Source organism: Corythoichthys intestinalis, chromosome 11 (genome assembly GCF_030265065.1).
Source record: "Corythoichthys intestinalis isolate RoL2023-P3 chromosome 11, ASM3026506v1, whole genome shotgun sequence".
Lineage (NCBI taxonomy): Eukaryota > Metazoa > Chordata > Actinopteri > Syngnathiformes > Syngnathidae > Corythoichthys > Corythoichthys intestinalis.
In genome coordinates this window covers 10,624,179-10,643,207 of record NC_080405.1, presented here as the reverse complement: position 1 = coordinate 10,643,207, position 19,029 = coordinate 10,624,179, and the positions used below count along the sequence as shown (strand labels likewise).

General features: G+C 36.6%; 1 protein-coding gene across 1 annotated transcript in view; it reads right to left on the bottom strand.

The window, feature by feature from the left end:
• Window positions 1–6,206, bottom strand: part of gfpt2 (glutamine-fructose-6-phosphate transaminase 2) — a 64,586-nt gene extending 58,380 nt beyond the window's left edge. Inside the window, exons 1-2 of the mRNA XM_057851047.1 lie at window positions 6,082–6,206; window positions 323–430 (exon numbers count right to left, since the gene is read on the bottom strand). Of these exons, the coding sequence (XP_057707030.1) occupies window positions 323–430; window positions 6,082–6,088 (115 nt within the window). The 5' untranslated portion in view covers window positions 6,089–6,206. The remainder of the gene's footprint in view (window positions 1–322; window positions 431–6,081) is intronic.
• Between the last annotated feature and the right edge of the window lie 12,823 nt (window positions 6,207–19,029).

The window sequence follows — 19,029 nt, the reverse complement described above, 5'->3', positions numbered from 1 at the left end:
GTTTTATAACCTTCAATTACAATTTACAATGTAAACAATCATGACAAAAAAGAAAACACACAAATGAAAAGGTGTGCCCAAACATTTGCCCTGTACTGTATATAATTATATATATTATATAATTGTACTTATATAGGAGCATACAGTGATGACAAATAGGTAAAATGTGAAGAATGAAACCGGTATTGCCACATTTTTAAGCTCCGATTCAATGAACTCCTCAGACTTAGTTTCTTCTGCTTTAATGTTAGAAAATATATGCCTACAGCATGTTTAGTGTGCGTATGGATATGTAGACGTGTGTTCGTGGCAGGCATCTTACCTGCTGAATCGTAGCCTCTGTACTCAAGTCTCTGCAATCCCTTCACTAGTGTCTCAAATATCTCCTTCCTGGTGCGAGGCACTTGGTGGTTTAGGTAAGCAAAAATCCCTATAGGACACAAAGAGGCAGCGTGAAGCGGACTGCAGCCAAACTATTTTGGAAGTACTGTATGTATATGTCAATAATGCATTTTTAGGAAAGAAGTCACATGATAGAGATATACTTAGCATTAGGAAAACAGTCAATTGCATGATGGCTCCAAAAGATCTCATAAAAATGGATAAATATTTTTTCCTCCTTTAAAATATTGTTTTTAGTCCAAAATTCTTAATCTATTCTATAATTATTGTTTAGCGGCATCCATTTCCCTTTTGCATACAGTTGACTGCTCCTTTTTACTATGGATGTTGCATACGTAACTCTTTTGTGCACGAATTATCTTTTTTTTTTTTCCATTTAACTCATTGGCTCCGCTGCCACTGCTATTGGCTGGAAATGAAACTTTCATCATTGCAGTACATACGTAGCTTTGGAGGGTTTGTTTTGGGCTATACTGAATGACTTCCTGTGCCTTGGACTGAGCATGCATCCCTCAATGAAAGCATGGAGGCTTGTTGAAACTTGTTAAGTTACTATCCACATAATTCACTGGACATTCACAATCTAATTATTGTATTTTTTTTTTACCATAACTCACAGGTTTTTTTTTTTCATAGTTTGACCAAGGGTGCTATGTGGTAAATGGACTAACACTAGTATAGTGCCTTTTCACCATCAAGGCACTCAAAGCGCTTTGACACAATATGCTCATTTACCCACTGATGACGCAGTATCATGAGCATCGTGGGTTTTAGTATCTTGCTCAAGTATACTTAAACAAGTCACCAAGGCAGGGAATCGAACCACAACCTTTAGGATGGGAAATTACTTTATCTAGCACTGAGCCACACCACCCACTTATATGTGAGATGATTTAAGGGAATCCCAAATAAATTGACATGTTGGTTCTAGTGTCTTTATTTTAATGTTTCGATTTGATTTATTTATTTCAAGCAGTAATAACTAAATACAACAACAAGAGTGGGGGGGGGTAGCTACAATAATAGCAGTAATGTTGATTATAACAAGTATAATAACAAACCATGGGCGTAGGTTTGCATAGGGACAGTAGGGACATAACACTACCAACTTTTGAGGAAGCTTAAATTGTCCCCACCAACTTTTAAATAACCTTATTTGCATTGATAATGACTTCAGTTATATGGGTAATATAGAATGTCTTCCCATATGTTGTAAGGAGAGAACTGACCCTACCATTATTAAATGAATTATTTTCATTATGATCAGACTTACAGTACATTTACATCATTTGACTCGCCAGTCCATTTTTTCCCCTCAAACGCACGTTTGAATGACTGATGACTTGACCCCATCAACAAAAGCACTCACAGCCCTGAAAGAAATAAAACATGTCGACAACAATGCCGCCTCCTCTGCCCCCTTCGAAGTTTTTTCCGACCAGCAGCAGCAGCCACTGTATGTAAAAAGACATCAATGTTCCGTAGGTGGGGAACACACCACTAATATTTCTATTGAAAGTCTGACCTCAGAGTTAGTATACCGTTAAACTGTGTGAATTTGCTAACCTGCAAACTTGAATAGGAAGCTGCTTAGAGAGACTGTAATTAGACTTACTAAACTAATTTTTGTTATTCCCTGACTAAGAAATTTTTTCAGTTTAATTAATTTATTTAATTAATTTATTTAAATTTTTTTTACACAATTTTGAGTGGTCTGAACACAAATGTTTTTTTTTTTTTTTTTGCATTCCTGGTTAGTTGAGATGAATAACAAGTGTATGTTAATATAATTTATTTTTAAAATTTGCTAATAAAATCCAGACATTTATTCTGGAATCTTTAAAAAAAATGTTTCTTTAGAAGTTTTTGAAAACAAAGGTTCGAATCGAACGGTGTATCACCTGAAGCAATACACTTGAAAGTTAGTATAGTCAATACAGATTTACAGATGTGTATGAATCATTCAGCCTATCAATTAATTAGGTTCATATTCGTGAGAAATGTAGCCCCCATTCAACCAATCTGTTTGGTCTTATTAGGGTCCCGTCCCCAGCAAAAAGTCTACATGTAGGTTATGCTGTTATATCGTCCCTGCCAAGCTTGAGACCAAACCTACGCCCTTGTAACAAACACATACATATGTAGCAAGAAAAGGAGTGGGAAGAAGCCGAGCTTTTTTGGGTCCCACCCCCAATCCACTCCTTAAAAAAAAAAAAAAAAAGAGAATACAGGCACTTCCCAATATCATCATCATCATCATCATCATCATCGTATCATCACTATCACAACAGCTGGAACTACCTCTGCCATCATCGTCGTCATCACTGCTGTCCCTATATATTGATCGTACATTCAACAGTCATATTATATGTAATAACAGATTTACTGGTGTCTAATAACAGCTTTACTGACGACGAACAGCTTTACTGGTGTATAACAGTTTTACGGGTAGCTCTTATGTGGTTATTGAAATACAGTTGTCTTTACATACTGAGTTTTCAGGTTAAGACATGCCTCAAAGGAAAAATATTGCTTCTTGTGACTAAAGAAATTTCAAGATAAGAAAGGCAAAAATACAGTATGGCTTGTACTCGAGTTTACTGAACGTAACATACTTATAGCTGCTCAGCCATTGATTATTGGCTAGCTTTCCTGGCATCTAATTGGCTAAGAGGCACCTTAGCATGTGCGTATGCCAGCCAGTTCCGACAGCTTTACATGAGTGTATTAATTTTGATTCTTTACTTTTTACATACATACTGTAACTCTAATTTTATGTTTATTGTGCAATAATCTAATTGTACCATGTAGTTACATCTTTTGGTACATTTTTATGCATTATAAAAGATTTACGTCTGAATTTTGGGAGGCTTGGAATGAATTAGGGCCTTAACATGGAAAACGCGTCTCTACTTACAGAATTTTCAATTTACGAAACTACTTCCAGAACCAAGTAATTTCGTAAGTAGAGGTACCCATACCTGTCAAATTGTACGGTTTCGGCGTAATTTGTACAAGTGAGCACTGATTTTTAAATATGTACGCCATACGTCCAAAATCTGTACGTTTTTCGTGCATTACGGTTTTTTTTCTCCGCTCCGATTTCGTCATCGTTTCGGCAACGAGTCAATGTGTGTTTCTATGCGTTACTACGTTGGTTGAATGACACGAGAAAAGTCAGAGACACGGAGAGAGAAGAACGGGAGTGGGAAGGAGGGAAGAGTGTTGTGACGGTGTTGCAAACGCGATGCTAGGCTAGGTGGCTCCAATACTTCCTGACTGTAGCCTACAGCCTACAATCTACGCCCACTTGATGCCACGCTAGATATCACATGCATATATAAATACATGTGAAATTACAGACTCGGCGGCGTTAGTAAGCAGCCGCCATCTTAAAGCAGTATACTTCTCAGAAAGGCTCTGTTGTAGTGAACCTTCCTAGCAAACCTAAGTAACTTTTTATCTAAAATACTCCTAAATCGGCAAAATCTTGACTTGAATCTATCGTTAAAACAGTTTTAAAACTTTCACATGTCGAAAGTAGACAGAAAGGAACTAATGCAAAAACGGGAGCAATTTTGACAACTTTAACAGTTGATTCACAACATTAAATGACTTCCAAACATAGCAAAGGTTATCATGTTTTTTTTTTTTTTTTTTTGAATGGAAAAAAAACATGAAAGGTAACACCAGTTACTTTGCCAAGTAACTAATTACTCTTACATTCAGGTAACTGAGTTATTAATTTTTTGGGACATGTAATTTGTAGCTGTAATTAATTACTTTTTTAAAAGTAAGATTAACAAGAGTCAGCAGAATGAAAAGCTATGCTGTGATTGCCTGGTATACCAGACTCACCGCTGTTCCAGCGATTGAGTCTGGCGACCGTCCGGCGGATCAAATTCCGAGGGCGGAGCAAGCCACAGCAAACAGACAGCGGAGTGGACCAATCAGCGATGTGCAGACGTGACGTTGTTAAAGCGACAAGTAATTAGCGTGAGCGGAGAATGGAGAAGTTTATTCAACATGGCTAGCGCGAGCCATGTTGACTGTTGTCAATGACTTGTTTCGCTGTGTTTTTGGTAATTTAAAACTGGTTTTACCGCAGATTGGAACATATTCTCGGCTCTCCCGTTCGCCATCTGTGTTGTTGTAGAGATGACTTTCGGCGCGCAAGAGTGACGTTACTCGTTAAGAACATGTCACGCAAATAAACGAATCTGATTGGACGGTTGATTTTCTATCTTGCTCGGGAGGCCGTTAATGGGCTGGGTCCCAGACTATTTCTGACAGTGTTTGAAAAATACAGGGAGAATAGTCTGGCTGTGCCAGGCAAATGCTGTGACGAAAGCGGAGATTTTATTCTGCCAATTTTTTGCCGAACACAATTTGCCTGCAACTATTACTGATCACTTCTCAGAATTAACAATAGAAATGTTCCCTGACTAAAAGATAACATCGGTAAATTAATTTTATCAATTGACCATTTTCAATTATAATTGGACACGCTAACAAACTACCTTCAAGTCAAACTGAATTGCTAGCTGAAGTGCCATGAAGTGCAGCCATCAAAAGACATGATAAAAATTGCCAAAAGTGCTACATACAATTATAACAAAAGTCACTGTTACATTTTAGTAATCATGATGTAGCTGAAGATATTGATTGCACCAGGCTATATGTGACAAAATTACCAATAAATTCATATTATTTTAAAAATTGAGTTTTATTTTTGTTTCATATTTCAATATAAAACAATATACTGTATATATAGCTAACTCTATATAAAAAGTTGCAAGATTAGTCACCAATTTGTAAGGGCATACGTCACTATTTGTAAGATTGCACACGGCCTCGGGTTGACAGGTATGGGTACCACTGTAAAAAAAAAAATAAAAAAAAATAAAATAAGACTACCCCTCAGAACGGAGCAGAAACATAGCATTTATTGAAAGATGAATACCCAACTTGAATATTTTGCATCAATATCCTATACAATTTGAATTGCATCTTATGAGAATGTTATGTGTAATACTGTCATAAAACAATCACATCTGACAATAAGAAAACTATTAACATTTCAATATCTAAAAATTTCTCTGCTTTCCTCAATTAAGGCTTTGTGCGCGTGAATATCACGCACGAATGTTACCTATACAAACACGCACGCACACGGCTACCAATGGAAAGGGGAGAACATAGCAAGCAGTGTTTTAGAAGCCGTTCAGCAGGTTGTGGCGAGGGCTGAGGGGGGAAAGTTAACGATTGACTTTGGGTTGTAAACATATACTGAAGTTACCACATTGGAGATTGTAATAATGCGTAAGCTTCAAAAACACTTAGCAAAAATATTCCAACGTTACTAATAATATTAACGCTCCATCGCATCCGAAGTGAGGCTGTCATGACTGGAGAGAGTGTCCGACGAGTGGCGGCGGTGGAGTCGGAACACGGACACGTAGCAGTTTAGTTAAAATAAATAAATAAAAAGGCTGAAAAAAAAGTCGAAAACTTTTAAAGCGCGTCTACAGTGCGGGTGCCTATACAATAATAATAATAATAAAAAAACACACACACGGAATTACCATCTCGAATACAATTCTATGTAAACCATCCACACAGACGACTTCAAGAAGTTATACATTGTAATCAAGTAAGAGGGAAAAATGCAACACTTACCGCACATGGCTCAAACTCTCCTAGATGAATATGGATACTAAACGTTAAACAACGGTGCTATGGTCTCTATGGGAGTGATGATGCTGTTTCTCTCGTGTTCGGTGTGTGGACAGCACGCTGGCAGTGAGCATTTAAATGGTGTTTCCTGGAGAGGCAGCTGACCCACCCCGGTTGACGCCGCCCTTGTCCTTTCGAATCCACATCTGTCACCTCACGGGACACACCGACCTGAACAGGATTCACAGGACCCGTCATTATCAGTCAGTCCTTCTTGTCCACAAATAATAATGATTAATGATTAATAACTAATACTCTTCCCTGTCCAATTCACATTATTTACAGATGAAAAAATAAATAAATAACAGGAAATCAAGGCGAACAAAAGTTGTAAAAGCTTTTGCCCAAAACGTACGGTTTGACCAAAATTAAACGTACGGTTTGACCAAAATTTGAAATAAATAAAATTTTAAAAATCCCTATTTATTTTCAAAGGCAACATTCATTTCCAATGGGTAAAAAAATACATAAAACATACAGACATGACCTATCATGAACAGGAAATAATCCAATATGTACAGGAAAGTGACTCCGGAATCCCCAAAAATGTGCAGGAAGTGACGAAAAAACAACAAGAAATCACCTTTAAGTGCCCTTTAATTAACAAGGAAGTAAGCCAAAATTAACTAATTGCCCGCTACTGTGATCCATTTCATTTAAACTGTGAGGACTGGCTGTGAATGCCACTGATGGCACGATACCATCTACTTTCCAACTGGGAAAAAATTTACCAATCAACAGGAAGTGACTTGAAGAATGTGCAAAATCTCCAGGACAAAATGTGCATGAAGTGACCTATGAGTACCCTAATATTAAAAGGAAATGACCCATAATTAACTCATTGCCCGCCATTGACAATGATAGACATCCAAAGGTTCATTCGCCCCTCCCAGTCAAAATGGATTGGACCTCTACCGCCGTTTATCGCAGCCAATGAGTTAATAAGGAAGTGACCCAAAAAATGCCCCCAAAAATGTGATTTCTCCAGAAATCACATCTTCAAGTTATTAATATTGATATCACACAGATGATTAAAAAAAAAAAAAAAAAAAAAGTTTTCCATTATGAACTTTACATAAATAATGGCCTCAGATGTTGGTAGACTGATTGCTCATTTTATGAAAAATCGGGACATCAAGGCAAACAAAGGAATACTGTTTTTGCCCAAAACGTGTTTCCACCAAAATTTTGGAAAAAAAAACATCCCCATATTTTTCCAATGGCCCCACTAATTTACAATTGAGGAAAAAAAGGCCAAGAAATTGAAAAAAAATTGCCGGAAGTGACCCAAAATAATTACGAGGTGATCTTTAAGTACCCTAAAATTTACAAGGAAGTGACCTAAATTTAACCCAATGACAAAGATAGACATCCATTTCATTTACACTGGGATGCTGGTTGTGAATACAGTGATCCCTTGTTTTTTGCGGGACTAGAACCCATCGCGATAAGTGAAAAACCGCAAAGAAGCGCCCCCCCCCCCCCCCCCCCCAAAAAAAAATTTTTTTTCTTCAATGCATTTATTCAGATCGATCATTGGAAAGATACACAAAGGACATGTTTTTTTTTTTTTTTGACCTTTTTCCCCAAAGTATAATAAAAAAGAAAAACGTTTATTTGAATATACTGTATTTGCCCGAATATAAGACAGTGTTTTTTGCATTGAAATAAGACTGAAAAAGTGGGGGTCGTCTTATATTCGCGGTCTAGACGTTATACCCATTCACGACGCTAGATGGCGCCAGATATCATTGAAGCGATGTTCTGTCATGACAGATCTCGGCTACTCTCAAGTTTAACCAGTTTGCATTATTTTATTGCAATGTTTTTCCTTATTCAGATTTGTTTCAAGACTACAGTTACAGTTAGACTTCACTTTGATGGTTAATGCCGTTATTGCAATTTTGTTGTGTTATCACAATAGATTGGTTTATTTACATTTCAAAAACCAGAAGCCATTCATTTACGAATGCGATTGCACTTTAATTTACATATTTAAATAGAATAAATATAATAATATTTAAATGTTCAGATATTAAGATTTGAATGAGGAAAAAAATCGCATTGTTATTGTTATAATATTGTTGTATTGTTATAATCATTTGTTTCAGATGTACTGTAATTATTTTCTGTATAAAAATAATTTGGTGTTCAAAAAGACTTTTTTCAAATTTGAGTCTTGAAAAAGAGGGGGCCGTCTTATAATCAGAGCCGTCTTATATTCGGGCCAATACGGTATATATTTCAATAGTTTATAATCACCTTAAATGTAATAATTATGATAAAGTTTTAAACATGCGACAGTCCCACAGAATTATATTTAAACAAGAAAAAAGTAGACGCCCACTCCATTTAAAAAATGTTTTTAAAAAATTTATTTGTCCACTCAAATCCGCTCCAGCTGCTCACTTACACACAATGAGTTGCCACAGCAACTGTTTGACAAGTTAAACGATGATTGACACTTGCCGCGCTTTGAAAGTCAAGTCTCAAAGCTCAAAGCTGTCAATCATCGTTTACTTTAATAAGCAACTCCAGTTCACTCTCTGACGAACAAAGCACACGGAGAGAGAGGGAGGGAGCGGGCGTGAACATACCCCATCGGCTCGGGACAGCTTATCTGTATCTATATATTTTTTTGATTGAAGGAAAATCTGCAAAGGACTGAGGGCGTGAAATTTGAAGTGTGAAGTAGCGAGGGATCACTGTACTCATCTTTTGGTGCCACAGACAGCGCTAAACGTCCAATCCACTTTAACTGGAAAGAGTTAATGAAGGAACAGGTCGAGAAATCCTGCAGACAAGTACTGTATTTTCTGAACTATAAGGCGCATCGGAGTATAAGGCGCACCTTCAATGAATGGTCTATTTTAAAACCTTTTTTATATACAGTATAGGGCACACTGCATTAAAAGGTACAGTAGTAGTAGTAGTAGGAGTAGTAGTTGGGGTTACGTTATACTTTCACTAGATGGTGCTGTGCTAAAGGGAATGTTATGCCATGATTAACTATTATTGATCCATATATAAGGCGCATCGGGTTATAAGATACACTGTCTGCCTTTGAGAAAATTGAAGGCTTTTAGGTGCACCTCATAGTGCGGAAAATACGGTAGATGTTGCTTGAGGTTGGCAAGATTTTGCATATAATGTTTATTTTTAAACAATGTTTTACAAGTTAAAACTGTTGTGAAATTAATTGCTGACCTCTTTCGCCCTACTATAAGTTACACCTGTCATGATTTGAGCAATGAATATACAATAGGCCAAATAATCTAAATTATTGCAATCAACATTTCCCATGGATATGATGGGAAATTGAGACTTGTAAGTCCCTTAGAATGGTAAGCGAGAATCTGCATGCTGAATTTCAGCCCTATCTTTACTGGTTCCAGTGTAGGTACACAAACAGTTTGGGTTGAACAAACCGTTTGGGGCCTGTTTTTAAATTATAATGATAGGCCCCGATATTTAATGTCCTCCAACATGAGAGAGACAATTGTGTGCGCACACTTTTGTTCTTTAATATAATGTTCACATTTTTCGATATTATCAATAGCTATACATACGCATTTTTAAACAAATGCATTATTACTCTAGGGCAACTGGCAAACTTTTAAACAGGCATTTTATAGGGGAGCATTATGACTCCTCAGCCAATTATATAGCGAGAATAAAGTAATTTGACGTCAGACGTAGGCCCCAAATGCTGCACCCACATTGCCCTTCAAGGGACACGAATAAAAATTTATGTTGTTGGACACAGACTCATAAACCCTGGGGTTTCATATTTGTCACATATACAAAATAAAGATTAATTCATTGATTCATGAAAGATGAGTTAATTTGTTATTTCTGTTTTTTTAATATTGCAACATAAAAACCATTGTCAATCATTTCATCCAACGCTGTTAAAAAAAAAGTTAGCAGAACATTTAACTTTTAATCAAGCTATTTCACTTGAATTTGAGTTTGTCACTTTTTTACATTACTCACGAGTCCCACCACTAGACTAAAGCGTAACTGCAGCTTGTGCTTGGCGTTTGTGTTTATATGCGCACGAACATAAAACTATGAGCATTTGGCCCATCCAATCAGACTCAGAAACTTAAAAACAGTTAGTAAGAAGTCTTAAGTGGGTTAGATAATGCGAGTGGACGTGCAGAGGCATGTGTTCGGCCAGAATGGTCTACCTGAAACCTCTCAACTGAAGGTATGAAAAAAAGGGCTTTTTTAGGGCAGTCTCAGTTAAAATGTCAGGACTCTGTATACCCATCAGGGTATTGATGGAGCACGCATGGAGTAGAAAAATATTCTAAATTAACTAATTAAAAAGCCAATCCCTTTCAGTCAGTACATCTCAAATAGTTGGGGGTGCAGAATGCATGTGACCTCGGGGAACATACTTTTTTGCCATACTAGAATAAGGGTGTAACTGCACATCCACTCACATGCTCTCATTTTCAGAGTGTGTGCAGTCCTTTTGAACCAAACGAGCACACAGCAAAAAGCACTAGAGATATGAAGAGCTAAGACAAGGAAATATGCCGAAGTGTATGTAGTGCATGACTTACTGCTTTGACTTTTAATACAGTGGTAGATGAGGAAACGGTTTACTGTATCTAAAAATGTTTGCGGCGGACAGCAGGAAGCCAAATCAATTAAGATGTCTCTTAAAGATATTAGAGCCCAGTTACGTTGATAAGCCGCTTGATTTTTTTTTTCAGCAAAAACATTCAGAATATTGCCAAAAATCATTACGCTTTGTCAGTGTCACATTTAAAACCAGCGAACACTGATAGCATCATATAAGGTGGCAAACCAAACTGCTCATTGCAAAAATAACCCCACACCATAGCAAAGGAGCTGGTACTGCCTGCAGCATTTTTTTTTTTTTTTTCGGTCAAATTGTTTGCCATATTGTCCTCATTAGTTAATTTTGCTAGTCAAGTTGAATTTAATATTATTGAGTTTATTAAATTTTACTTTTCAGTATCAAATGGTCAAAAATTTCCTTGAGTGCATTTCTACAGGTTGGATGCGGGTGCAAATTGATGCACTTTAAGTCTTTTCTGTCACAAACAAAACAGTTTTTCTTTAGTATAAAAAAGGACACAATGTTATGAGGAGGTGTACTTATAATAATAGTAATTTTATAGACAACTGATACTATTTACAGTGGCTGCAGAGAGTTTGGGGGGTTTGGGGCGCAAAACTTTTTTGTCTTCCTGGATGGGGTGGGCAGCATAACAGAAAATAACTGAGAAGCACTGCTTTAAGTAAACTACACTTTTGTTTAGTTATCGTAGTCTCACTCAAAATTTCAAGTAAACTTGACTTATGTTTAAGTACATTTATAATAAATTAATCCAAACAGGATTTGGTTAATTTAATGACTGTAATGTGTAATGTGGCCAACTGTGCTGATGCTAGCACCCTTTTGAAGGCATCAGGAGTGACGCTAAGACCAAGTTCAACCAACTTAACATTTGAAGTTCATACAACTTTAGTTTACACTGAAATTTAAGTATGGTCTACAAACCTGATTATTGAAGTTAACACAAGTCATATACTGTATATATTATTAACTCATTTTATCAAGTTAACATTGTTGCTACAGCCGAAAGTGCCAGTGTTTCTATGACATTGTAAGTCCTTGATTTATTGTTTTTTTTTTTTCCTAGCAAATGTTTATTGGACATTGCCTTTTTTTTATTTGCAATTTGTTGCAACATACTCCCCTGCAGGGAGGAAATGAAGAATAAAATAACAAATATGTCGGCATTTTGATTTTCAAGGTGCTCGAACCAAGTGGGAGTTTACCAGTCTTCCATCATACGGCAATAACATTTAATAAAGTGAACTGAAAATATTCCTCATAATTTTTGTTCTTCTAAAATCAGACAAAACAACAAAATTAAGACCGAATGAAAGTAATTTATCTCTGTATGCTTCTGGATATTAGATAAGAAAATTTCTTATCTAAAAGGAGTTCATTTTCGCTCTCCTTTTTTGTCGACATTTCCGTCTTATCACTGTAACTATTAACTGGACTCTGGAATATGTGCGCCTATAGAGCATGTCTTATTGAATAATGATTTATAAGTGCAAGATGTCAACAGCTAAACGCAAATGAGTCCAGAGATTAAACCGTATCGCGGTGTCTGATCCAATCTAATTCAGGTGAGCCTCAATCACTTTCGAATTCACAAACTCATACTCAACAAAAACACCAATGTATGTGCTTTTTACATGTTTCGTAAGCAAATAAATGAATAGCTTCTGGAAAAATACGATCATTTTCCCGTCATGGAGTGAAGTGTACGCCTTATCACATTAATAACTGCTACTCCTTCTGGATTTTCATGTCTGGCTGAGGATCATTAACCAAGGCAACATGCTGACAGATAGAAACTAATTTGGCATTTACATTCTTGTATGACTTTATGGCAACCAATACATTAGTATGTTGACAGTGGCTTTATGATCTGATTTGAATGTGATTTTAAGATAATGAATTGTGTACGATGTTAAAGGTTCCAAAATTTGTTTCATTTACAGATGACGCCAACGTTTTTATTTCCAAACATGGGTTTACATTTCTCATTTGTGAAATGTAGGAAATATCATTTACATTTTGTGTGAGTCGCTGATGGTGTAGTGCTACGTTCCTCTGACTCAGTAGCAGTGTGATTATGCGTGTAAATGGTTGTTTGTCTCTGTATGTGCCCTATGACTGACTGGTGACCAATTTAGGGTGTACACTGTAAAATATGACATGTTGACTTTACTTAAAAAAAAAAAAAAAAAAAAAAACTTTACTTAAAAAAGAAAGAAAGAAAGAAAGAAAGAAAGAAAGAAAGAAAGAAAGAAAGATAGAAAGAAAGAAAGAAAGAAAGAAAAGTTGCTGCCTTAGAAAATGTAATTTATGTAACTTACATTAACGAGAAGCAATTTACTCAAATATTTCAAGTTTTAAGGACTCAAATTAACCTCAATATTTGGATTATAGTAAATTGTTCATTTTGAGTTTGCAGTACTAAAATTAACTTGAATGAATTAGATTACATAATTTATTTATTGTGAGTTTCCAGTACTGAACTGATACTTTAGTTAGCTTTAGTGCCACACATTCATCATTTGCAGGAGAACTTTATTTTTTACCTGAAATAATTCTACAATATTAACAGCACATGCAAATTAAATTTTTGTAACACATTTTCAAATAATAATGACAGGTGAATTAAATTATTTTTAAATGCTCAACAATGCATTTAAAGTGCGTACGACAGGAGAAAAAAAGTCTTAAATAGCATTATTATGTGAATTATAATCATATTTTGAGACGATTCGACTATATACAACAATTTGGCAAAGCGCAGATGACGAGAAATTAGTCTATTAATCTGCCGTTTAGCCACGCCTACCGTTAAAAGGCTCTCTATTGAGGGAGAATTAATTATTCAGAACGAGGAAAATGCGATGAAGAGTCAACCCGCCCGACGGTGAGAAGGCATTTACTTACCAAATAGATGTGACATAAGTGAAGGTGCTGAAGAAAGCTCTGGTAGATTTGTGCATGTCTGAAAAAACAGCCAAAGAACACTGGGTACAAAAAAAATATTTTCTCTAATTTGACTTTACTGAGATACATCATGTTAGGAATGTTTTCCAGCCCCAAATTACTACTTACGTATCAAAAATTAGTGTTCACACTGGTTGATAGAAATTGAGTTTGATTCACTTATCACATTTAATTAAATTGGATATTAGCATTTAAAGTGTAGTCTGCCTTTCGACCGAACTCAGCTCGGGTACGCTCCAGCACCCTGCAATCCTAACAAGGATAAGTGATGTTGAAAATTGATGGCTATTTACTTTGTACTTCATACAGTACAGTGCTGGCCAAAAGTATTGGCACCCCTGCAAGTCTATCGATATGATATAATATGATTGCAATTACAAATGCTTTGGTAGTAATATATTCATTTTTTTTGCTTGCAATGAAAAAACAAGAGAGAATGAAAAAAAATCATCATTTTACACACAAAAAAAAATCATCATTTTACACAAAACTTAAAAAATGGGCTGGACATAAGTATTGGCACCCTCAGCCTAATATTTGGTAGCACAACCTTTAGACAAAATAACTGCGAACAGCCGCTACCGGTATCCATCAATGAGTTTCTTACAATGCTCTGCTGGAATTTTAGACCATTCTTCTTCGGCTAACTGCTCCAGGTCTCAGATTTGAAGAGTACCTTCTCCGAACTGCCATTTTCAGATCTCTCCACAGGTGTTCTAGGGGACTGAGATCTGGACTTATTGCTGGCCACTTAAAAGTCTCCAGTGCTCTCTATCAAAAACCATTTTGTAATGCTTTTTGAAGTGTGTTTTGGGTCATTCTCCTGCTGGAAGACCCATGACCTCTGAGGGAGACCCAGCTTTCTCACATTGGGCCCTACATTATTCTGCAAAATTTATCTTTAGTCTTCAGACTTTATAATGCCATGCACATGGTCAAGCAGTCCAGTGCCAGAGGATGCAAACCTCTGCCATGCTTGACTGTGGGGACGGTGTTCTTTTTTTTGAAGGCTTTGTTTTTTATCCTGTAAACTATGTTGATGCCTTTTCCCAAAAAGCTCTACTTTTTTCTCATCTGACCAGGGACCATTGTTCCAAAACATTTCTGGCTTTCTCAGGTAAGATTTGACAAACTCCAGCCTGGCTTTATTATGTCTCTGGGTCAGAAGTGGGGTCTTCTTGGGTATCCTACCATAGAGTCCCTTTTCATTCAGACGCCTTGGATAGTACAGGTTGACACTGTTGTACCCTCGGACAGCTTAAATTTGTTTGGATGTTAGTTAAGGTTCTTTATCCACCATCCGCAAAATCTTTCAATGAAATCTCTCGTCATTTTTTCTTTTCCGTCCACATCTAGGGAGGTTAGCCACAGTGCCATGGGCACAACAACTTATTGATGACACTGAACAGAGATTGACTTGTAGCTTTGAGATTGCCCATGCTTCCTCACAATTTTGCTTCTCAAGTCCTCAGACAGTTCTTTGGTCTTCTTTATTTTCTGCATGCTCAAAGTAGTATATACACACAGGACAGAGGTTGAGTCAACTTTAATCCATTGTAACTGGCTGCAAGTGTGATTTAGTTGTTGCCACCACATTTTATGTGCCACAGGTAAGTTACAGGTGCTTTTAATTAATTATTTATTTATTTAATTAATTTGTAACAATTTAGAGAAGCATCACATGATTTTTCAAAGGATGCCAATACTTGTGTCCGGCCCATTTTTGGTGTTTTGTGTAAAATGATAATGATTTTAAAAATAAATTTCCCCATTCTCTTGTGTTTTTTCATTGCAAGCAAAATAAATGAAGATATTACTACCAAAGCATTTGTAATTGCAAATCATTTTCTGGGAGAAATTGAGCATTATCTGACAGAATTGCAGGGGTGCCAATACTTTTGGCCAGCACTGTATAACCTACTGTTATTAATTCATGTTACATTGACAAACATTCTATTCTATTCCGCTTTCACTTGTTGTAATGTATTGTTCTGCCATATCTTATTTATTATGCTGACGTCTGGGGGAACAATTGCATTACTACACTACAACCACTTTAGAAACTGCAAAAGACGATAAGAATTATACATGTTGTGAGTTATAAGGACCAAATAAATCTGCTTTTTCTTTGGTCAAAGTTGCTCACGTTTAAAGATCCGATACAATTGCAGACAGGACAAATTATTTTCAAGGCAAAACATTATGTTATCTTTAAATGCTCAAAAATTGTTTACAATAAGAGAAAAACAACATTGCAATGAATATTTGGAAATTTTAAGGGAGCGCACAAGAACAAAAGGATTTTGTATTCCTCTCTTTGAAAATAGAGAATATATATGAATATACAGAATAAGGTGGATGCATACAGATATGAATTGTTATAGGTAATTAAAACTTTTGAATTTTACAGACGAAAACATTTTAAGTAACTGTCGACTAAAACTAGACGAAATTTGTATGAGATTTTGTCGACTAAAATGAAGACAAACAGATATTGAAATAACTAAAAAATGACAAAGAGTAATAAGTATTTTCGTCCAAAAGACTAAAACAAAAATTAAAAGGGCCGCCAAAAACAAAAGTGCAACCAACCACCCAACCAGCCAATCGTTGGATCTTAATGTAATTTATAACTGTTGAGAATTACAGACAAGCCTAAAGTATAAAAAAGATACAATTACATCAAGTTCAGTGAGGTTGAAAAATGACGAATAACAAAATAGCAAAAAAACTATCATTACAAAGTACCTTAAACCTATGACAAGAAAAATAATATTTATTTCATAATACATGCGGTATTTTATGCTCCTGAATGAAATGGACCGCTTGGATGTGTGTGGAAGTGATCGCTATATTTATTTAGTTTTTTGAATCCCGCGCCACGAAAATGAGTGACTTCTGGCTACAGTCTCGAGTTGAGTAAGAGGGCGCTGTTATGTGTACGGACAAAGGAGTCCTCTTCACCATACAGCCGTACTGTTGTATGAGAAAGACTAAGGATTCAGCTGATTTTGCGGATTAATATGTTTATTTTTCGCATCACGCCAGCCAAACGGCTGCAGAAAAATCTTGCTGTACGAGGGAGAGGCGTGTGCGACTTTTTGGGGTTTCAAAAGGTTCCCATTCACCGGTGGATATTGGCCAAAACAAGCCCTACTACTATGGGACCACGGGACTTTCGAGGAAGTGAGTAAACATCGTGTTTTGTATTATGTTAAATACTGGGATCATTTTAATATGTATGTGGCTTGCATTTTGTGGTTGACATGCTCCTTGTCCCTTCGGGCGACGACTGGCGGCTTGTCACACATCCACCCTCCGGGAGAGCGCTATACTCGGCTTATTGTGCTCATGTGCCCAGTGTCTGCCAAATTTTTTGACCGATCAGAAATTGCAACTTTGTGTTAAAAATGGCCGCCAATACAGCGATTACAAAGTAAACACTACAAACTTTCTCTAAATAAAGGACGACTTACGTTTGATCATGGATGGGCATGTGAAAAGCTCTCCTCATACACATTAGCTGCACATGTTAGCTTCACAACAACTGCAGCCGCCCTCCTCCTCTCGCTGTTTACGACTTCACCGTGTAGTAAAGCATTATGTTGCCATATTCGTGTTGACCATTTGGCAGCTACACGCTCCTCCGACGTCGGCTGGTTTGTTCAGCAGTCATTGTCCAGCTGCTTCCCTGGCGAGCTCTCCTGTCCGTAGTAGCAGGGGAACGAGCTGTAAATTGCTCTCTGCCGGTCAATTGTCTTCGCCGATCGCTAACCCAGTCGTCATATGAAATGATCCGGGCTAGTTATGTGTGATTTTCCGTTTCGAAGACTTTGAAACATCACTCGGTTTGGGTTAGCATGTCGGCTAGCTGTCATGCCTCTCGGTTTGTTTACATTCTCCGAAGCCGGGGCAGGGAAAAGCCGGACTAACTACGGTGGCATAAAATATTGTTCAGGAGGTGCGACAGTAAAGGTGAAGTCGACAGTTTTGACCATTATGGAGTAATTTGCCATGTCGTACTGAATAAATGCATTTTTATTATTTCATATTCCATTTAGCACAAGACTGTTATTTGTCATGACCATACCATTTATTTAGCTATTGGGGAAAAATACTTGGATAAAAAGAATATCATGTAAAAATATTGGAGTAGAGAGACTGAAACAATGACATTTTGTGGCTCTCTTCGTCGCGTTTTCCTCATTGTGAATAATTACCCCTCAATGGGCTGCATACTAAATCAGATGAAATCGTGACGCCGCTGACGTCATCCACCTGTTGGGGACGCTAGAGCCCTATAATGGTGGGCGTGGCTAACTGGCAGATTAAAAGACTAATTTCTCGTCATCTGCACTTTGCTAAATTGTTGTATATAGTCGAATCGTCTCAAAATATGATTCTAATTCACATAATAATCTTAATTAAGACTTTTTTTCTCCTGCTGTACGCACTTTTTAATGTTTTCTTTTCACACTATTTACCTGTGTTTGTATTAGAGGATGAAAGTCTTCATGTGAAAGTTTGATGTTTGATGCTTGCGTGAGTGAAAGCAAGGAAAGACAAGGCAGCCACTGCATTCCTATCTAGGCTTAAAGGCTTAATACAGTACAGTATAATGATATTTGCAACGTGACTTTGTTATCCAATAAGATCAATTTTAAATGACATGCACTCTCAGGCAAGCTTTTCTGTGTCACAAAGCTTTAATAACAAACTTTGCAACTCAGCTCAGGTTTATCGTGCACTTCGATTAACAGCCACAACACAAAGTATCAAAGCATGTCATAATAAAATCAAGACAATGCTATATTGCTTTCAAGTTAAAATGAAGAGTTTCCTTCACATTGCCAACTACGAGGTCCAGAGTTAGTTCCGTCCCATCTCACACTATAACATGTTGTGTGAAGTTGTCAGTGACTGAAACAAAGGAACATGATTGAAGTTTTCTACGAGTGCAATGCCCTTGATTACGGTAGTGAAAACATGTAATTTTCCACATATTTAAGGCAATATTTGATCATTATTATTGAATTATACTGTTCAGACATTATAGTAATGAAAATAATAATAATGATAGAGTTACTATAGTTGATTTGTAAAGCACATTTCATTCTTAAGAATTTCAGAGTGCTACAGTATTATATGATAAAACATGAGGATAATTATACTTGACATAAACTAAGCTGGGAGAAAGCAAGCAGAGCAGAGAGGGTGAGTGAATACAGAAAAAGATTGAAGTATGACGCAGAGAAGTACAAAGAATCTTTAAAGAAGGAAAGAACAAAATAACAAACGAAAGTAAA